At 35.9% G+C, this 22,975-nt stretch overlaps 1 protein-coding gene across 1 annotated transcript; it reads left to right on the top strand.

The window, feature by feature from the left end:
* Positions 1 to 704: 704 nt before the first annotated feature.
* Positions 705 to 21,948, top strand: LOC111158843 (sperm acrosome associated 1). The gene is made up of 7 exons (XM_022521124.1): positions 705 to 1,044; positions 6,590 to 6,646; positions 14,001 to 14,102; positions 14,843 to 14,949; positions 15,800 to 15,935; positions 20,772 to 20,892; positions 21,792 to 21,948. The coding sequence occupies exons 1-7, from the start codon at positions 705 to 707 to the stop codon at positions 21,946 to 21,948; spliced, it is 1,020 nt and encodes a 339-aa protein (XP_022376832.1).
* The last annotated feature ends 1,027 nt before the right edge of the window (positions 21,949 to 22,975 follow it).

Genomic DNA, 22,975 nt, shown 5'->3' with positions numbered 1-22,975 from the left:
AGAAGACAGAAACTGACAGGGACAAAGGTTACATTCTAGATTTGGTTCCCAAAACATCAGCTATCCAAATATGGAATGGAGTAGAAAAAGCTTGACAATAGTTGCAGGCTCCCCTCTTCCACTCTCTCCCCATCCCCCAATCTAGCATGAAGAAGGCCCACATGGAATTGATGAAACAGCACAAAATCTTAAAACAGAAACACACACTCAAGTGTATCATTAACAAAAGATTCAAATCCGAGAAAGAAAGCGCTTCCTATATCCTCTGCAAATCAAGCCTCTCCTGCAGATATGGATCTAGTTTGGGGCACCGTACTTAATAAGGCTATGACAAATCCTTCTTGATACATGACGAGTTGGATAATCTGTGCGAGGAATTTGAAACCAAGTCACACGAAGAATGCTTCAGGGTCTAGGGATATGGTTTGCAGAGGAGTACACGTAGGAAGGACGAAGGTCTCTCATAGGAGAGAAGCGTGAGCGAGAAACACCAGTGGCTGTGGCTCGCGGGTTGCTTAGTAACCGAGGCCGTGCGCGCGGCTGCCGCCGCCGCTCGCGCACCTGCGACGCCGGAAAGCAAGCGGCGCGGCCCAAGCGCCGTCGGAAGTGCCGAACGAGGTGCGACGGGCGACCCCGCGCGTGTTCCAACGGCACTTGGACCGCAAGTGGCCTTCTGCTCGCCGGTGACGAGCCGTGACGCCTCAATGGTTGCCTGGCGCGGCTCTGGGGTTCGGAGTCTGGCGGCTCCTGTCTTCGACGCACCTCTTGTCAGGAGCCGGCGGCTGCGACTGCGCCTTGGTCGGCCGTCGGGGCCGAGAACCATGAGCCCCGGGGGCGCGGGCTGCTCCAGCGGGCTGCTACTGACGGTCGGCTGGCTGCTCCTGGCGGGCCTCCAGTCCGCCTGTGGGACGAACGTCACCGCCGCCGCCCAGGATCCCGGCTTGGCCCGCGAGGGCGAGGCCGAGGGCGAGAATGAGGCGGAGGAGGAGACCGAGAGCGAGAGGGAGGCTGAGAACGAAGCCCAGTCTGTGGCTGAGGAGGATGGTGAGGACGGGAGGCTCCTTGACAGGGGCCAGTTGAGGGCAAAGCCCTGCCCTCGGTCCGAGGACAATGAGAATTATTATCCCTATTAACATCCGTAGAGCTCTCTTGCAGACAGCCTCGAATTTATACTTTTTTCATATGCCTAATGGCCTTGAACAGAATGTGCTAATTCTCCAAGGCCACAGCAAGAAAAACAAATAAGCATGTACATAAAAGTTGTTACAGAATTGCTGCTAAATATTGCTCTAGAGAAGGAAAAAGATGCTCCCCCTCCACTTTTTTAAGGGGTACGAGTCAGGAGTAACCTCTCATCCACGGGAATTATTTTGACTCCTTGCAGTTACACGTTTTTCTTTCCCATTGTAGATTTTTTTTTTTTTTCCTGTTCCAAATTGCTTGAGGTCTTACTCCTTTCCACGTTTGCTCTTTAGCTTGGAACTCAAAAGAATTAAGAATTCCCCTTACTGTGACACATCTTAGACCAAAATGCTGCAAAAATGCCCAGAAGCCCCCTGTCAGCTTCATGCAGGTCTATACTTGAGCACCTCTGTAGTGTGGTGGTGTAAGATTTGTACACTCAACTTCCAAGCAACTAGTGGTTTTGTTGGGTACCTGGAGAATGAGACTGTGCTTGGTCCATAAATTTGCCTTATTCTGCTGGCTCATTAAGCACTAAAACTTGACAAGCTATTATACATGTTATATTGGTTAGTAACTCACATCCTGGTAGGTAGAAGTCCAGCTGCTGGTTTGCAGCCTTTAAAATCAGTAGAAATGATCCCCTTTCCCTGTAAATAAACCGGCCAAGATTCTTTTACTATCCCTGGCAATCTCTTGTTTTCTATACATATAGAATAGGTGTTGTATTTATCTGCTTTTCTTTTATTTCCTGATGACAGTGGTTTTCAGCTATGGAAAGAAATTAGCCATCTGAGGTTAATGGTGGGGTGGAGGTTTGCATTGCCTTCGCAACATTAGATTACAAGAAGCTTGGAGAGGTCCTTGACTTTGGAAATGTGAAAGAGACTAGACAACAAACATGTTCTAAAATTTAATAGCTGTTGCTTCAGTCTAGTTTTAAAAGTGGTTGAATTAGTTTTAGTACTGAACTGTTCTACCTGTAAAATGCTAAATAGAGTAAGCTAAACCCAGGCAATAAAGTTATGTTGTCTTGGATACAAATTAAAATGTAGGCAAGTTACTTGTTCTCTTGTCTCAGTTTCCTGATCTGTGAACTTTGGAATTTTCTATGTACAATTTTATGCGCAGTTGCTTTTTCTGGGGAGAGTGAGAATTCAGAACTGTAAACAGTCGGAGGTGTGTAAGATTGGAAAATTTCCAGAGCCATTATTAAAATTTGACAAAGCCCCTTTTAACTCTCAATGGACCACAAAAACATTCATTACTATTTGCTATCAAATGGACATTTTTTTTTAACTTTTAAGGCATTTTACAAGTAATTTACAAAGGTAAGAATAAAGGGTTAATGAAAACAAATTTGAAATTTTAGTGAGAATGTAAATATGGAAAACTCCAAATTTTTATTCCATATTTCCTGGTTTTGAAGATATATATATCCCAAATGGGAAAGATACTTTGAAAGCAACTAAATGCTCACTAACTGTTATTTATGAGTCTGGAATGTATCCATTTTATAAGTACTGATTCCAGACTTCAAGTACATCTCTAATAGATTCTAGTTTATTACTTTGTGCATCGTCAACACACAATACTTTTGAAAACTGAAGCTATGTATTTTGTTGATGAGGAGACTACCATGTTATTTACTCCATGATTGCAAAATGTTTTCATTTTAGGCTTAAAAACATCAGTTAGAATTATTGGTCCAATGAATTTTATTCATTTCTACATCATCTATTTTCTTTTAATCACCTTTGTTTACATACCTGCCATCATGATCTGTCCATTTACAAACCTGTTATCAAGTAAATTTTGGTGGATAAACAGCTTTAAAGAAGAAAGAATGTTGTCCATAACCTTTTAGCAAAGCAGTATGGTCCAGCTTCTTTTCACAAAACATTTCAGGATCAAGTCCTTCCTATTGAAAGACTAACTAGATGAGAATACCATATATCCTTTTCATACTTAGAAGTGAAATATTAATTCATTGATTCTTGAGTTAGAGAAAATTCATCTAGGATAGTTATCTAAGTTACCATCATCTCTCACTCATTTTGCTTATGCAATCAGTTTCACCATCATCAGCATGTAAGGTGCTGCTCTCTGTTTATCTTCTGATTAATCCAACAACTGTGAAGTTTTTTATCTGTCAATTTTCTTTTTACCTTTAATGGACCGAAAAAAAAAAAAAGAATGAAAAATTCAAAAACTTCAACTGTGTTCAGTGCAAGCTGAAAAAGACTTCCAGAAAGGTGTCTCCAGAGTTCTTTTCTATCTTCCTGAAAGACAATGCAATACTAGGGGCAAAGAAATAAGAAAACAAAGGATTCTTTAACAGCTATGATTTATTTTATAATTTCATCATCCTTCTAGGCAATTCCAAACTTTCTTCCATTTTATAACTAATATTTAATATTCCAATATTATTCCATATTATTTATTATATCCTTTAAAAACACATAGTTGGGAATAATCAATAAGAAATAATAAAATCCATCATTATGGATGATGAAATAACAAAATGTTTAAAAATGTAGGAAAAATTACTAAAATATTGTGTTAGATTTATACTCCTACCTCTTATACTTCCCCATACCTTTTACACCTTTTATACTTTCTGTATACTCTATAAACTTTTATAAATCGATGGGTGTACCTATACCTATGCCCTTAGATTTATAGTTCTCCTATACCTATATCCTTACATTTATAAAAGGGACCAACAATAGACCTACATAATAATTGCAAAATAGAATGAGTTTCATTCTTTAAGTTTTATCCTATATAAATATAACTGTATTTTCTCTTTTTTCTTGGAGCACCTCTAAGGAAGAATAAAAGTTATGAAATATCAACCTTATATATTAACTCTTAAAAAAGGGATTCAAAAATTAATATTGGACCCTGATGGTATATACCAACAGTTAAAGTTGTGCTGTCCAGAATTGAAGAAAACATTCCAAGATCTGGTCAGAACAAAAAAAGTGTAGAATCATTATCTCCATCGTTATGGATGACAGGCTTTTATCAGTCTAAAAACCAAGTAGATTTTTAGGGTGGCCTCTTCACAGTCTTGATGCCTATTGAACTTACTATTGAAATCTCCACTCATTTTCACCTATTCTATCAAATTAAGACCGCCTATCATATTTTGGGGACAGTTACTTTTCAGCTCTATGTGCAAGACTTACTTCCTTAAGGTTTCATTTTGTTAGACTCATGCAGTATTCCACTGTGGCACTTTTAGAGCCAGATTTATCTCCGAACATATTTGATATCTTTCCTAGTTTTTCAGAATCTGTGGACTCAGTCAGTATGATACCAGTATTTTCTAGGTCATTAATAAAAATATTAAATAGGACAGAATCCTGTGACACATTATTCCTTACACATTAACACCAACCAGTTAGCATCAGTGGATATTACTGTTTAATGAGTTACAGTTAAAAATTTATTGAAATTCAGACCATATTTTTCCTTTTTACTCTGGTATATAACAGAAAATTTTGACAAATACAACACTAAAGTCTGGATACATGTAATTTCTCTGACCCACCATGATAGGATTCCCATAAAAAATGGAGGACATTGAATGACCTAATGGGCACTCAAAGCCAAAAGGGACTTCAGAGATCATCTTATTAAATCCAATTGTTTTGAAGTTAGGAGAACTTGAGTAACTTTCTCAAAGTAGCATAGGTAGTGAACATAGGGCTGATTGATTAATTAATAGTTTTTTAGTGACTTTTGAAAAGAGGTTATAAAAGTCTAAAGGTATTAACTCATTCTCCTACCTGTGTTTTCTATGTTCAAGATTAAGCTTTTAATTTATATCTCATAATGTGCCAACAGAAAGTATCCAGGCATCTCAACCAAAAACATCATTTCAAAATTGATCTTGATAGTCTGAATCATTTTCCAAAGTCAATATTGATTTATTTAGCATACATACATCAAGAGCATACGATGCATTCAGGGAACTGTATTTGGTGCTTGTAAGTATAGAATAGCAGTGTTTATGAAGGTATTGTCTTACAGAAATCAGAATAGGAAAATGTGATGTGCACTGAGTGTGAAGTTATGATATCTTAAGCATGTTTATAGCACTAAAGTTACAGAATGTTTTCACCTATGTTGTCTCATTTAATTCTTACAAATATTCTCATTAGAGAACCATCAAATAAGATAGATTCTCCTTTCCAAATTTTTGCAGAATAGCTAACTAGGCCTGACAGAGTTTATGTAATTTGCTCAAACTCAGTTGATTAGTTGTAGAAACAGCAATTTGGACTTCAATTCCATTGCACTTTCCCATGTAATATTGTTAATTTAGGATACAATGCTTAAAAAAATTTTAATACCTCATGTAATATTTTTTTATTTTGAGATATTAGTCCTAATCTGCTATGAAGAATTGGTTATATCCTATAGCTGGTGGAAATAATGCCAAACTTCAGAACAATTAGAAACAGAGAAACTTGTGATTTAAAAATCAACAATACTTAACTACTCAAATACATTTATATTCCTAAATTATCCTGCTAAATAAAGTGTTGAAATAAATTCTTGGAAATAGTTTATCATCTTAACCTAAGAATGTGTAGAACCATTCTACAACATAATTTTAATGGATTTTTGGTATAAGGACTTATTTTTGGATGGAAATGTTGCATTCAAATCTTTCTGAAAAATAGAGAATAGAAAAAGTTGGGCCTCACAATTGATTGGCAGGCTTTTTTTTTTTTTTTTTTGATCTATAGAGCTTTAGCTCGCCATGTACTGAGCTGATGAAAAAAATTATTTTTAATTTTATAAAAGTTTAAATATAGACCTTTTCAAAGTATTTTCTAATTTAACTCATCATTTTTTAATGTTTTTTTAAATTTATTTTTTATTTTTATTTTTTATAAACATATACTATATTTTTATCCCCAGGGGTACAGGTCTGTGAATCGCCAGGTTTACACACTTCACAGCACTTACCCCAGCACATACCCTCCCCAATGTCCATAATCCCAGCCCCTCTCCCAACCCCCCTCCCCCCAGCAACCCTCAGTTTGTTTTGTGAGACTACGAGTCACTTATGGTTTGTCTCCCTCCCAATCCCATCTTGTTTCATTTATTCTTCTCCTACCCCCTTAACCCCCCATGTTGCATCTCCACTTCCTCATATCAGGGAGATCATATGATTTAACTCATCATTTCAAAGGTTTAAGCTTCTTTTGATTTAAGCAATAATAGAAAATATATATTAGGAAAGACATTGCTTTTCTGATTTAGTAAAACTAAAAACTATCTGCTTCCCATATGATAAGTGCTTTTATCCCTTATCCTCAAGTAAGAGTATTTCCCTTTGAGAAGTTTTCATATGATTAAATAATGTATCTTTGCACTTTATGTTTAGTTTCAAATACAACAGTAGTCAAAGAAGTAGAATTTGGGATGTGCACCGTTACATGTGGTAAGTAGCAAAGAGCAGATAAATCAACAATATTATATTTGGTGGGGGGGAAGAAGGTAAAAACTGACAATTTTTGTTTGTAATTTGTGTACTTGCATTTACCTCTCAAACTATAATTTATACACAAAACTTGAAAGGTAAGATATTTTCAGTTCACAACCTGTCTTATTTTAAGCCAGCCCCTATATTTTTTTTTGGAATAAACTGCCTTCACCAAGAAAAACTTTATCTCACAGATGTTCAGAAGCTGAAGGATCTTCTGATGCATCTCACAGATGTCTTCCCACACACTGTATGGCAAATCAAGAAGTTTGCCTATTTGTAATAGTCTCTTCTAAAATCTACATTTCTCCAATTCATATGTTATGTCTTGGAGAAAAGAGGTATTAGCTTTTTGGGGGGAAGACAATATTCAAAAACTATAAGATGAATGGAAACTGGACATAAAGTCTCTTACATGGGGGTGGGATTAAGGCTACACATACTATAATAGACCAGTGTTTCTCAAACTAAAGTGTTCACCCTAAGTGCCTACAGGGCTTGTTAAAACACAGACTGCTGGACCTACCTCAGAGTTACTAACTCACTAGGCCTTTGGAGGACCCAAGAATTTGTATTTCTAAACAAGTTCACAAATAAAGCTGATGCTGCTGGTTAGAAGACTATCTTTTGACAACCACTTTGAGAACTACTGAGAAGACAATAGATAATTCACAGTGAAATTAAGTTTATTCTAAATAGAACTGCCTTGGAAAAAGGATAGTGAAGTTAGGGAAAGACAAAAACCAAATGGTAAGAAGACAGAAAAATCCATGCAGACCTAGAGCAGAATGATTTTTTTAAAGAAATATACCTGAATTATTTATATTTGAGTTAACATATTTTTAGTGTGGCAAAATAAATCTAACATAAAATTTAGTACTTTAACCATTTTTAAATATTCAACTCAGTGACATTAAACATGTTCACATTGTTGTGTAACCATTACCACCAACCATCTCCAGAACTTTTTCATTATCCTGAAGTAAAACCTCCATACCCATTAAACACTAACTCTCTGTTCTCCCCTCCCCCCAGTCCCTAACAATCATTATTCTACTTTCTGTCCCTTGAGATAATTTTTTTTAAAGATTTTATTTATTTATTTGACAGAGATCACAAGTAGGCAGAGAGGCAGGCAGAGAGAGAGAGAGGAGGAAGCAGGCTCCCTGCAGAGCAGAGAGCCCAATGAGGGGCTCGATTCCAGGACACTGGGATCATGACCTGAGCTGAAGGCTTTAACCCACTGAGCCACCCAGGTGCCCCTGTTGAGATAATTTTAAACCCATTTTTTACCTTAACCTTAGTGGGTCAGTCACAAATGTAATAAACTTGTGAATATTCATTTGTAATTTACTTTGCTGCCTTGAGAAATTTCACAGAATTATTTTTACGGGAATTCTAGTAATTTTTGTTGTATTACTCTATTATTTAAAGATGTGTTTCAGAAATTATATATTTATTCATTCATCAAATGATGTTTTGAATTTTGCCCACTATGTGTCATGTATTGTTTTAAGAGCTAGAAAAAAGCAGAGGAAACTCCTTGCCTTCAAGGAGTGTTTATAGGGGCAAAGACAAAAAATAATATTAAAACTGGCCTCATGAAATGAATTTGAAAGTTTTCCTTCTACTTCTATTTTTTTGAAACAGCTTCAGTAGAATAGGTATTATTTCTTCTTTAAATGTTAGGTAGAATTCTCCGGGAAGTCATCTGGCCCTGAACTCTGGTTTTTTGGGAGGTTTTTGATTACTACTTCAATTTCCTTGCTGGTTATTGGTCTGTTCAGATTGTCTATTTCTTCCTGTTTCAGTCTTGGTAGTTTATAAGTTTCCAGGAATGCATCCATTTCTTCTAGATTGATTAATTTGTTGGCATATAGTTGCTGGTAATGATTTCTAATAATTGTTTCTATTTCCTTTGTGTTAGTCATGATCTCTCCCCTTTCATTCATGATTTTATTAATTTGGGTCCTTTCCCTTTTCTTTTGGATAAGTCTGGCCAGAGGTTTATCAATCTTATTAATTCTTTCAAAGAACCAGGTTCTAGTTTCATTGACCTGTTCTACTGTTTCTCTGGTTTATATTTCATTGATTTCTGTCTAATCTTTATTGTTTCTCTTCTCCTTCTTGGTTTAGGCCTTATTTGCTATTCTTTCTCCAGGTCCTTTACATGTAAGATTAGCTTGTACATTAGGAATTTTTCTAATTTTTTGAGAGATGTTTGGATGGCTATGAAGTTCCCTCTTAGGACTGCCTTTGCAGTGTCCCATAGGTTTTGGATCATTGTGTTTTCATTCTCATTAGTTTCAATAAATTGTTTAAGTAGTTCTTTAATTTCCTGGTTGACACACTTATTCCTTAGCAGATGTTCTTTAACTTCCAAGTGTTTTGAGTTCCTTCCAAAAGGATGGGGTGCCTGGGTGGCTCAGAGGGTTAAGCCTCTGCCTTCAGCTCAGGTCATGATCTCGGGGTCTTGGGATCGAGCCCCACATCGGGCTATCTGCTCAGCAGGGAGCCTGCTTCCTCCTCTGTCTCTGCCTGCCTCTCTGCCTACTTGTGATCTCTATCAAAAAGAATTATTCACCACAACCAGGTGGGATATATTCCTGGGATGCAAGTATGGTTCAACATTCAGAAATTAATCAACATGATAGAGCACATTAATAAAAGAAAAAAACAGGAACCATATGATCCTCTCAGTTGATGCAGAAAAAGCATTTGACAAAATACATTATCCTTTCCTAATTAAAACTCTTCAATAGAATAGGGATAGAGGGAACATGCCTCAATAGCATAAAAGCCATCTATGAAAAGTCCACAGCAAATACCATTCTCAATGGGGAAAAACTTAAAGCTTTTCCCTTAAGATCAGGAACACAGTAGGGATGCCCAATCTCACCATTATTGTTTAACATAGTACTAGAAGTCCTTGCAATCAGACAACAAAAAGAAATAAAAGGCATTCAAATTGGCAAAGATGACATGATACTTTATGTGGAAAACCCAGAAGCCTCCACTCCAACGTTATTAGAACTCATATAGTAATTCAGCAATGTGGCAGATAACAAAATCAATGCACAAAAATCAGTTGCATTTCTATACACCAAAAATTAAGCTGAAGAAAGAGAAATTAAGGAATTGATTCCATTTGTAATAGCACCAGAACCCATGAGATACCTAGGAGTAAACCTAACCAAAGAGGTAAGGGATCTATACTCTAGAAGCTACAGGACACTTAATGAAAGAAATGGAGGGAGACACAAAGAGATGGAAAAATATTCTATGTTCATGGATTGGAAGAATAAACATTGTTAAAATATCTATGCTGTCCAGAGCAATCTATATGTTCAGTGTAATCCCCATCAAAATACTGTCAACTTTTTTCATGAAGCTGGAACAAACAATCTTAAAATTTGTATGGAGCCAGAAAGACCCTGAATTGCCAGGGGATTGTTGAAAAAGAAAACCAAAGCTGGGGGCATCACAATGCCTGACTTCAAGCTCTGTTACAAAACTTTAATCATCAAGACAGCATGGTTTTGGCACAAAAACAGACACAAAGATCAATGGAACAGAATAGACAGTGCAGAAATGGACCCTCAACTAATTTTCAACAAAGCAGGAAAGAATATCCAATGGAAAAAAAGACTGTTTCTTCAATAAGTGGTGCTGGGAAAACTGGAAAGCCACATGCAGAAGAGTGAAACTAGACCATTCTCTTACACCATACACAAAGATAAACTCAAAATGAATGAAAGATCTAAATGTGAGACATGAATCCATCAAAATCCTAGTGGAGAACATAGGCAGTAACCTCTTTGACATCAGCCATAGCGACTTGTTTCAAGACATATCCCCAAAGGCAAGGGAAACAAAAGCAAACATGAACTTTGGAACTTCGTCAAGATGATAAGCTCTTGTACAGCAAACGAAACAGTCAGCAAAACTAAGAGGCAACCCACGGAGTGGAAGAAGATATTTGCAAATGACATTTCAGATAAAGGGCTGGTATCCGAGATCTTTAAAGAACTTCTCAAACTTAACACCCAAAAAACAAATAATCCAGTCAAGAAATGGGCAGAAGACATGAACAGACACTTCTCCAAAGAAAACATATGACTGGCTAACTGACACCTGAAAAAATGTTCAACATCACTAGTCATCAGGGAAATACAATCAAAACCACGATGATATACCACCTTACACCAGTTAGAATGACAAAAATTAACAAGATAGGAAACAACAAATGTGGGCAAGGATGTGGAGAAAGGGGAACCCTGCTACACTGTTCATGGGAACATAAGCTGGTATAGCCACTCTGGAAAACAGTATAGAGGTTCCTCAAGAAGTATAGAGCTATCCTACGACCCAGCAATTGTACTACTGGATATTTACTCCAAAGATACAGATTAGTGAAAAGAAAGGGCATATGCACCCCAATGTTCATAGCAGCAATGTCCACAATAGCCAAACTGTGGAAAGAGCCAAGATGTCCTTCAACAGATGAATGGATAAAGATGTGGTTTGTATATACAATGGAATATTACTCAGCCTTCAGAAAGGATGAATACTTACCATTTGCATTGACATGGAAGGAACTGGAGTGTATTATGCTAAGTGAGATAAGTCAAGCAGAGAAAGGCAATTATCATATGGTTTCACTTATATGTGAAACGTAAGGAATAGCACGGAGGACCACAGGGGAAGGGAGGGAAACCCTTCCCAAATGGGAAGAAATCAGAGAGGGAGACGAACCATGAGAGACTCTTGACTCTGGGAAACAAACTAAGGGTTACGGAAGGGAAGCGGGGGTGAGGAAGATGGATAACCAGGTGATGGTTATTAAGGAGGATATGTGTTGTGATGAGCACTTGGTGTTATATGCAACTAATGAATCATTGAGCACTACATAAAAAACTAATGATGTATATAGGTTAACTGAACATAATAAACCCAAAACAGTAATATTAAAACATATAATATGTCAGATGCTGATAAATTCTAAGGAGAAAGATACCTTAAAAGGGAACATTTTGCATCTAAAATATTTTAAAATATTTTCAGTTTAAAACAACTATTTAGAGGAACAAAAGCACTTAGTTGAAAATTCTATTGAACTCTCAAAACAGTATTTTAGCAGTCAAAAAGTTTTCTTTTTCTGGAATACCCAGGCAGATTTTTAGTGTTACTTGGAGTTACAGAAAATCTCACACCTACACACATTATTGCAATGAACTGCATTTGGCTAAATAAATTCATAAATAAACTTGCTTGGAAAATATTTATGCATTTCAGAATAAGGCTGTGCATCTAGAGAGGTACTTTTTATAAATTCAAGTGACGCTATACTGCAGCCATTCTTAGGCATCTCTTTTAATCAAAAGAGATCGTTCCTCAAAGAGTACACTTATGATTAGCACTGAGTAATGTATAGAATTGTTGAATCATTATATTGTACACCTGAAGCTAATATGACATTATATGTTAACTCTACTAGAATTATAACTGAAAAATTAAAAAGAAAAGAGATCGTTCCTCTTCCAACCTTTGATCTCCTTATCTCATGTAGAGTCCTCTCCTTTGCTACTCAAAGTTTGGTTCACAGACCAGCTGCATCATTATCATCTTGGAGCTTGTTAGAAATGCAGAATCTCAGAACCTACTCCAGACCTACTGAATCAGAATTTGCCTGTTAATAAGATTCACAGGTGATTGCATGCACTCTAAAGTTTGAGAAGCACTGTTTTAAGTCATCTCTAGACTTCAACTCTCCCTTGCCCTTGAGAATGGGTTTATGTCTATGGCCATACCACTCTGAATGCACCCGATCTCCTCTGATCTCGGAAGCTAAGCAGGGTCGAGCCTGGTTAGTACTTGGATGGGAGAATGGGTTTATGATTAACATTTTTAGGGGCTGAAAGAGGGAATCTGGTAGACATGGAAATCAAGATGGATTGTTCCTTAGCCTGTGGCTGCATTCTCTTATCACAGATCACTTGCCATAGGACATGTTTGACAAGATAGGACATTTTATCATGTTCCTGAATTCTGTGGTGAAAAGCAAACCCAATGGAGAGCTGAGATCTGTTAGTAAAGACTTGATTTCTTGTTGTAAAAAAGTGTGGTAATTCTCAAGAGAGTATCTTGTTTTTTCCCCATAAATAAGGTTTTATTGAACATGCAAACAAATAAAATATAATTTCAGGTATTTGACAACATTTATTAAATTTAGGGGCACCTGGCTGGCTCAGCTGGTGGAGCATGTGATTGATTCTTTTTAAAATTAACATATAATGTATTATTTCCCCAGGGGTACAGGTCTGTGAATCCTCAGGCTTATACACTTCACAGCACTCACCATAGCATTCAAGAGATTATCTTGTTAGAAATTGAAATTTGGTCATTAATACTTTGTCCTCCTTTATTTAATACAGAGATCTTAGCAACCTAAATATTAAAAAGCATATATTTATGTTTTAAAAGTGTTTTTAAATTAATTATTTATTCAACAGAGAGAGAGAGAGAGAACAAGTAGGCAGAGCAGCAGGCAGAGAGAGAGGGGCAAGCAGGCTCCCCACTGAGCAGAGAGTCCAAAGTGGGGCTCGATCCCAGGACCCTGAGATCATGACCTGAGCTGAAGGCAGAGGCTTAACCCACTGAGCCACCCAGGCTCCCCTTATTTATGTTTTAAAATGTGATTTTTGGATTGTCCTTCAGAGCTCCAAGACCACTTCTAAAACTTCCTTGGCCAGACAAATTTGGGAGACCCTGCATCTTACTATATTTCATCAAATCTAAGACTTTGGTCAGCTATGAGAAGCGTATTTTATGCACCTCTAAAAAAAGAGAAATGCTGCTTATTTGTCACATGCTGTCAATTCTAAGATAAATTCTGATTTCTGATTTTAAAGGTGTTAAAAATCTAAAAATTTTACATCTTAGAGCTATGCAACTTCACACAGAATAGCTCATTAATTTACTAGCATATTAAAAAAAAGTTCCCCCCAAATCCTGTAATAAGAAGGACAATTTAATTTTAGTTAATGTATCATTTTCAATGTGTATAATTTTGGAATCCTTTTTCTTATGGTGGCAACTAGAGGAACTAGTGTTTCATGTAACTTACTTTGGGAAATGCTGTTTTATGAAATAATTCAAAATGAGGGGCATAAAAATATTCTAAGCATTATCAGTCTGAATTTAGGAATTTAACTTCTGAAATTAGAAGAAGAGTCTCAGAAAAGATCTAGATGGAAAAGTAAAGAAAGTGGAATGAATTTTTCTTAACATTTGCTGATTTCTTTCACCAAAGGTGTTGGTATTAGAGAAGTCATACTAACAAATGGATGCCCTGGAGGTGAATCCAAGTGTATTGTACGGGTAGAAGAATGCCGTGGACCAGTAGATTGTGGCTGTGAGTTGGACTCTGTATTGGAGGGAGATGAGGGGGAAGACTTTACTCTGGGGAAATAGCCTTAACCTCAGGTTGCCATGGGTGGAAGGAATTGAGCAATTGATATATTGAAAGGAAATTATAATAAAACTTAAAATTCCACTTCTCTAGACAGTTAAAGCTCAGAGTACCTTTCTGCCTTTGCCTTACATTTGTCAGTGATGTCTAAAATTTAACATATAGTCTTCATAATATACACTGGAAACTTATTATATTCAGGGTCTCTGGTCAAGGCTGTCCTATAGTGAAACACTTTTGACACTTTGGTAATGACATTTTATGAGTAGATTGGCAAACTTTAAACTGCGAACTTTGAAAGCTGTTCTTTATCATATTATACTACTTTGAGATTTCATTATCTCTAGTCAGGGTGGGGCGGGGGTGTGGTCCCTAACCAGTAAATTGAAAGCCACTAGCAGATCTCAAAGTTTAATCTAATACATCACTGAACTCGTTGCCCTTGCTATTTTTTCTGCTGAAGGAACACAGCTATGGTATTTCCCACCCACTTCTTTTGGTGACTTTGCTTTGCATCCATCACTCCTCTCTACTCGTCTACATTCAAACCCTCAATAATAATTTTGAGAACTTCCAGCATATAGTTGATTTTAACACTGAAAGTGGCTTTTAAAAGTAGCCTTTGTATAAAACAATTTATAATGCCTAATGGTATATATGTATTTAATTTTTCTTGTTTTTAGGGGGTAGACCAGTTTCAGAAAGTCTTGAAAGTGTTAGACTAGCATGTATTCATACATCTCCTGTAAATCGCTTCAAATATATCTGGAAACTTCTAAGGCCGGACCAAGTAAGTAATAAACACATGTAACGTGGTGATTGCTAGTGAGTGATAAAATTTTTTTCCCAGTGCTTGATGGCTATCAGAAAACTCTCTCTTTAGAAGCAGTTTGCAAAAATGAAGTTAACATCTTACAACTTCGTTATTATTGAGATTTTAATTGAATTAGATTTTAATGCAATAATAATTGCATTATTTTTTTTAAAGATTTTATTTATTTGACAGAGATCACAAGGAGAGAGAGAGAGAGAGAAGAGGAAGCAGGCTCCCTGCCTAGCAGAGAGCCCGATGTGGTACTCGATCCCAGGACCCTGAGATCATCACCCGAGCTGAAGGCAGAGGCTTAACCCACTGAGCCACCCAGGCAGCCCCAATAATTGCATTATTAAGTGGGGCTGAAACTGTACATATGTCTTGGGGTCAGCTATTATCAGAATTAAAAACATCCCTTTTATATAAAGTATTCTATTTTGGAAGCAAAGTTTTTATTTGTATGTATAGGAATTGGATGATGATAATAATAGCTAACATTAATGGAGGGCTTATTAAATATCAGACAACATCAAGCGCTACAGTTTCTTTTAACCCACATAACAATCTATGAGGTAATCCTTATCATTATACGCATTTTACAGATAAGCAACTGAGAAGCAGAGTGTATCTTGTCCTGGGTCACACAGGCAGAAGTGGTAGGATTATTGATGTCTGGATTGTCTGACTCTAAAATCCATGTGCATAATTAATTATTGTCCTAGACTGAGAGATAATGACTATTCTTTCCTTATGGGAAATAAATTGTTTCCTGATCTTAAGTTTACATGAAGAATGTTGGCACTTTTTTTTTTTCCTTTTTAAATAGCAACCCATTATCCTTGCAAATGATTCAGCAATCCTGGAAGTACGCAGGGAAGTTCATCCCTTGGTTTTTGAGTGTTCTACCTTGGATAATAATGAAATAATAGCATCTGTGAAATTCACAGTCTATACAACAAGTGGTAAGTGCCCAGTAATGTTTTGGTTTGCTTATATCAAATTCTAAAAAGCAACAAAATCATCTGGAGGGCTCCTTGAACCAGACTGATAGCCCCACTCCCAGAGTTTCTGATTCAGTAGATCTAGGGTGAGATGACACAATAGTTTACATTTCTAATAAGTTCCTAGGTATTGCTGGTTTGGAGGCAACCTCTGGGAAACCACTGGTTTATATCATTTAGACTTTCTACAAGGTGGTGCTTAATTTCTTTTTCACAAAGTAGAGTCAGATGTGTTTCACTTTGGGGAAGTTGGTGCATTCCTGAAGCATCTCCAAAGAACAGTGCTCTAACTTGACTTATAATCTCTTACTTCTATCACAAAAGTGAAAACGGGTACATGGAATCCTCATGGATGCTTACAAAATTTTTGATATAGTAAAATAATAAAATTAAGAAACATCAAAACTTGGTTCTTCAAAAATTATTCATTTGAAGAAAATATTTTTTGATGAAATAATAATGCAGTCCTCAATATATGTCACAAAAAACAAATCTTGTCTTGAATATAATTTTACACATGAGAAACTGTGCTTCCCTTGCAAAATGGATCCATGTGCATGTCCTTTCAGTTTAGACTATGATATCTAATATATCCAATTATTTTTGTTCATTTTGCGCTTAATCGTTTTATTATGGTTGTCGTTGTTGAAGGTATGAGGGGGTTTGGTCACAAGTTCTTTTGAGAATCCAATCAAGGCTCAGGAGGTTTTTCCCAGAAAAATACCCACATAAACAAATATGCTAAAAGCTACTTTTTAAGAGAATTCATGGATTCCTTGAAGCTTTTTCTCAATCCCAAGTAAAGAATTTATGCTATAGTTTATTTTTCAGCATAACACTTTTTATTAAAATGGAAATAAGCTAAAGTGTTTCAGGGCTGACTTTTAAAAATAAACTATAAGTTTCTTTAATGTTTTTACTACCTTTAAAAAAAACATTCATGGTGAAAGCTCATAATCTTAAGTTAGATATCAAGTGTTATTAAAAGGATAATTTCAATAAAGTGCTAAAAAAGGCAAGAAAGGACCAAACCTCATCAAACTAAAAAATACCTCAGTAAGTACTAGTTCAGTATATTAAAACTTTTTGGGAGCCATTCTCGGTTTTTGTCCCCACAGCCTAGTCCTTATTAGGACCATAGCTCCTCATGTGATTGCAAGATTTTTAAAAAATTTTACTTTATTTTATTTAAATTTAGTTAACATACAGTATATTATTAGTCTCAGAGGTAGTGTTCATTGATGCATCAGTTGTATGTAACACCTAGTGCTCATTACATCACATGCTTTCCTTAATGCCCATCACCCAGTTACCCCATTCCCGCCACCCCCTTCCCCTCCAGTAACCCTCAGTTTGTTTCATAGAAGTCAATATGCATTTGACAGTGTGTAAGCTAAGGGCTAGAACACAGATCCTGAAATGTTAGCCCTTAAATGAAACAAAGTTGACTTATCTCTTTTTAAAAAATTTACTTATTTTTAAAAAATTTTTTTTAATTTTTAAAATTTTTTTTATTTTTTTTTAAATTTATTTATTTTTTTGCCTTGGCAGCTCATAATAGTTTTTTTGTTTTTTTTTTAAACTTTATTTTATTTTCTCAGTGTTCCAAGATTCATTGTTTATGCATCACACCCAGCAATATGTGCCCTCCTTAATACTCACCACCAGGCTCACCCATCCCCCCACCCCTCCAAAACCCTCAGCTTGTTTCTCAGAGTCCACAGCCTCTCATGGTTCGTCTCCCCCTCCAATTTCCCCCAACTCCCGACTTCTCTCTTGTAGCAGTCCAAGGCTGGTGGGTTAGCTCTGTCATCTCAGTACATGATCTGGTTAAATGACAAAATGTTTCTAGAACACTTTGGTATCAGTTAGTTCTTTTAGAAATGACAATTGGGAATACCACTGTGATAGACCCTTTTGGCTGTTTGGACATCAAACAAATATTTTGTTTATAAATGTCAGCACAGTATGGTACTACCTTGAAACAAGTACACAATTGAAATATCTTTAGGGTAAATATGGTTTAATTAATGAAAATTTCCTATCCATCCTCTATACATCAGATTTTTCACTTCCACAATAGTTGTCTTTATAATTAGGCATTGTTATGGATTGAATTGTGTTTCCCTTCTCAAGTCCTAACTCCTAGAACCTCAGAATGTGACTGTGTTTGGAAATAGAATCATTGCAGATGTGATTTGTTCAGTTAAGATAAGGTCATACATACTAGTATAGAGTGAGTCTTTAATTCACTATGACTGGTGTCCTTATAAGAAGAGGGAAATTTGGACACAAATACAGAATGAGAGAGAAGAGAATGTCATGTGAAGCCACAAAGACACACAGGGAGAAGACAGCCATGTGAAAACAGAGGCAGAGACTGGAGTTATATTGCCATAAGCCATAAGGGAACATCCGGGGCCACCAGAAGTAGGAAGAAGAAAGGAAGAGCCTTTGGAGTGAGGGTGGCCTTACCAATACCTTGCATTCAGACTTTTAGCCTCTTGAACTATGAGACAAAAAATTTCTGTTGTATTTAAGTCATCCAGTTTGTGGTACTCTGTTATTGTGGCCCTAGAAAACTAATGTAAACCTTAGCTTAGTTTTCCTAAGAAGTGAGAATATTGAAATTCAGTCTATTTTTCATTAAAAAATTTCAAAAGGAAATTCAGCCTATTTTTTTTTTTAGGTATAAAAGTAGTCTAGATATAAAAGTGATCCTTGCAAGAAGACTACCCTTGAAATAAAGTAAAATCTTTATACCTCTCACTCTTCATCCTCTCGTGGCTAGTATTGTAGGGTAATGAATAAATGGAATGGAATTTTGCATTTCCTCTTCTCAGGTTTTAATCCTAAAAAGTATCTTTCATTTTAGCTTAAAAAACAAACAAACAAACAAACAAACCCAACTCATTGCTTCTGTCAATCTAAAATTATAAAAAAAAAAGATTTGAAAAATCCAACAATGTTGGAATATAGATATGATGTGATTTCTCTGTCACACTTGGAACTATTTAGTGAGATCACTAATTGAGTTTATAGCGCTGGAATTACTAAGGAAAATGAAAAATTGTACTCCGTGGTGTTTAAAGAGTAGGATGAAAATCCAGACAAATAAGCAATTGAGAGTGCCCATATAGGAAACTGCTTCTGGTAGAGTGGTACTTACCAAAATTAAAATATTACAATATATAAAACATAGCTTGGCAAATCATTAAATGGCCCTGAACGTTGGTTCACTTATCTGTGTAATTCAGTAGTTCCATCTGGTGATCTCTTTGGTCCTTCTCCACACAAATTCTTTAGGATCCTATAATTTGGGGGACTGAGAAGAACCACAAGAAAGCTATATAATTGATAAAGTAAGTAATATTTGATGCAAATTGGCTTTTCACCAATTTAAAATGTAGCAATGTTATAATACATACAATAGATTGGCTGTGTTTCTTAAATAGACTTATTTGCAGGAAAAGCAGAAAGATTTGAGAAAGAATAATTTAAAAGTGTTGTGTGGATATTTGTGTAAAATTAAACTGTAAACCCTATCTTACAACATATATAAAAATTAGACATATGTCATTGTCCTAAATGTAAAATCTAAAACCATAAATCTTTAAAGTGGAAACACAGGAGAAAATCTGCATGATACTGGAATAGGCAAGGGTTACTTAGTTATGACTCAGAAAACAGTCACCATAGAAGGGAACATTGATAAATTAGGCTTCATCAAAATTAAAAACTTTAGTCCATTAAAAGAAATCATTAGAAAAATGAACAAGCAAGCTAAAACCTGAGAGAAAAAAATTCACAAAACATGTATAACCAGTACAGTCAGTTTGGGCAAAGATCTTAGAGTTTCTTGGAAAACTAAAGCGTAACTCTACCCTATGACCCAGCAGTTCCACTCTTAGGTATTTAAGAGAAGTGAAAAATGTATGTTTGCAAACAACTTGCATAAAAATATTCATAGAAGTTTATTTATGATGGCTTAAAGATGCAACAGCCTATATGTCCATCAGTAGAAGAATGAATAAACAAATTGGAATACTACTCACTTACAAAAAAGAAAAACTGTTGATACATGCAACATTATGGGTGTATCTTTAAAACAGACTGAGTAAAAAAGCCTCGCAAGAAGGAATACATAGTGTATGTTTCCATTCCTATGAAGTTCTAAAATAGGCAGAACTAATCTGTGGTGGAAAAGAAAATCAGTAGAGTAGTTCCCTCAGGAGGATGTGTCAGGAATTAATTGGGAGGGGCTCAAGGAAGTTGATGGGGTATAGCAATATTCTGTGTCTTCATAGGGTTTGAATTACATATGTGTGTTTGCATTTGCCAAAACTAAGTAAATGTACACTTAAAATCTTTGTGCAATTCATCATAAATTTTACTTCAAAAGAAAAAATGTAAGCAAGTATTGAACTTGTTTGATATGCCTGTTGAAGATTTTTATGGGAAGTGTGCAGACATTAGCAAATTATCTTATAATTCATTGAAAAATAAGATGGGTCAATGAATTTGTTAAAGGATGGGTAAAATGGATAACAAAATGTTGATGGTAGTGTCTAGGTGGTGGGAGTACAGGATATTCATTATTCAATTCTTTTGACTTTTCTTCATGTTTGAAAAGGACATTTCAAAGGTGATGGTCAAGTTTACTAATAATAACTTTCTTTCCACCAATTCTTCTGTGTTTAAATTTTTTTCAGTTTTTTTTAGCTATAAAGTTTCCATTTAGATATATCTCTTTTTTTTCCAGTGGTAATAATCATCAGGTGTGTGTTTTTTCTCTAGAATTGCAAATAAAAAGATCAAGCCGACCAGACACTGATGCAGTCCTAGTTTTTGTGCTGACCATAGGAGTTATTATCTGTATATTCGTGATCTTTATACTTATCTTCATAATTATAAACTGGTAGGTGAAGGGTTGAACTGAGTCATCACCCTTACTTGATGTCCTCCTTGTTGTCCCCACCTCCCCACTTGTTTGATGAAACCAAAGCCCTGACCATGAGGTCTCCCACATGTGTCTTGAAACAGTCCAACACCCCGTATACCTCCTGCAACTATTCTACATCAGGCTACCTGAGCTCATGACTTGCTTCCCACCATGAGAGAGAAATATGTGCAATGTTTATAATTTTACATAGTAATTGCAAAAAAAAAGTTTTGAATGAATATGTGTATTGTTCAGTTGTAGTTTTCACAACTCTAAAACTTGGTTAGTGTAACCTACTCTAATTTTTTAAAAGATTTTATTTATTTAACACAGAGAGAGGAAGGGAGAGAGACACAGAATAAGCACAAGCAAGCAGGGGAGAAGCAGGCTCCCTGCCGAGCAAGGAGCCCAATGTGGGGCTTGATCCCAGGACCCTGGGACCATGACCTGAGCTGAAGGCAGAGACTTAACCAATTGAGCCACTCAGGTGCCCCAATTCATTTTTTTAAAAGAATATTTCTAACACTTACATGAATATGGTCTGAGGACTCATTTACTACCATAAATATAGTGGATACACCACAAACTAAAAATAAATTATGACTAAGGAGGCACTTTTAAATATAGAAAATTATATATATCTACTTAGTTTTGGTTTTCAGTTCTTTTTTTTTTTTAAGATTTTTATTTATTTATTTGACACAGAGAAGGGGAAGCAGGCTCCCCACTGAACAAATAGCCTGATGCGGGGCTCCATCCCAGGACCCTGAGATCATGACTTGAGCTAAAGGCAGAGGCTTAACCCACTGAGCCACCCAGGCGCCCCTGGTTTTCAGTTCTTGATGGACTTTTTTTTGTTTCTGCTTTTTCTCCAGGGGGGCAGTCAAGTCTTTCTGGGGAGAAAAAGCCTCAACAACTGAGATACAGTCTGAGCTGAGTTCAACAAGATACAAAGATTCAACTTCTCTTGACCAATCACCAACAGAAATACCTGGAAATGAAGATGATGCTTTAAGTGAATGGAATGAATGATATATGGATGATCTATAAGAAAACAAAGGAGAGTAGAGAATATCAGATTCATTACTATAAAAATAAAATATATGGTGAAATACTTTAATAATATTGCAAGTGATTTACCACAGTCTGAAGGTTATGAAATATGAGAAGGGGCTGTTTTAGTCAGTGTTATCTTTGTGATGAAGTGATCAAAAATTATTTTAATTTGTTTTCAACATTTGCCATTTCAGATAATTACTTGGTAACATTTACCTAGGGGTATACACACACATAATATTATAAACACATTTGTGATCAGTTCAATCACTTCTAAGGTGGTTTGCCTGTTTTGTCCAAATAAGAAAAATGTAATATAGAAGATGCCTTGCATATTAGACATTTTCCCTTGTGGGATCGCTGGGTTGAGCAACTAAAGCAAATCATACTTGAGAATTTCTGAAGGGCATATGACAGACATACAAAGAATCACTTGTTAGGCACGAAATAATAACAACAGCAGCAGCAACAGCAACAACCACCAGCAACACATAGTAGCTATATTAGTAGCTACTATTATAGCTATATAATTTTATAATATTATATATTCTATTATAGCTATATAATTTTATAATATTATATATTCTATAGTATTATTTTATTAGTAGCTACTAATATAGCTACAATTATAGCTATATTAGAAGCTACTATGTGCCAAGCATCACTCACAGCATTTGACATTATTTTAGGTAATGTAATTGTGACTGTATATAAGAAATCTGTAAGGAGGAACTGGGGTGGAACTTGGAGATGGATGGCTGAATAAATGATACAAATTTAACATGCTCTGTGTTTCTCACAGAAAAAAGTAAATTAAGGACTTTTGAATGTCCACTGATAAGAACCTTCATTGTGTTTGATATACAGGTAAAAACATCTCAAAGCCATTTTTTCTTATTTCTGAACATCATCATTGTCATTTCGTGGTGTGTCATTATGTGATACAGTTATGGCCAACTATCATGTAAGATATCAAGGCACTAGACAGTTTGATTTGGTAGAT

The sequence above is a fragment of the Enhydra lutris genome, unplaced genomic scaffold (genome assembly GCF_002288905.1).
Source record: "Enhydra lutris kenyoni isolate GAN:26980312 unplaced genomic scaffold, ASM228890v2 scaffoldscaffold63, whole genome shotgun sequence".
Classification (NCBI taxonomy): Eukaryota; Metazoa; Chordata; class Mammalia; order Carnivora; family Mustelidae; genus Enhydra; species Enhydra lutris.
The sequence above is the reverse complement of the archived record's forward strand: the minus strand, read 5'-3'. Positions and strand labels throughout refer to the sequence as shown.

Bases quoted from the DNA above. Each gene is read 5' to 3' on its own strand.
- LOC111158843 (XM_022521124.1), top strand. From the start codon at position 705: ATGGTTGCCTGGCGCGGCTCTGGGGTTCGGAGTCTGGCGGCTCCTGTC. The intron at 1,045-6,589 runs GTGAGGACGGGA...CTTTATGTTTAG, and splicing joins GTCTGTGGCTGAGGAGGATG to TTTCAAATACAACAGTAGTC. The intron at 14,103-14,842 runs GTGAGTTGGACT...TCTTGTTTTTAG, and splicing joins TGGACCAGTAGATTGTGGCT to GGGGTAGACCAGTTTCAGAA.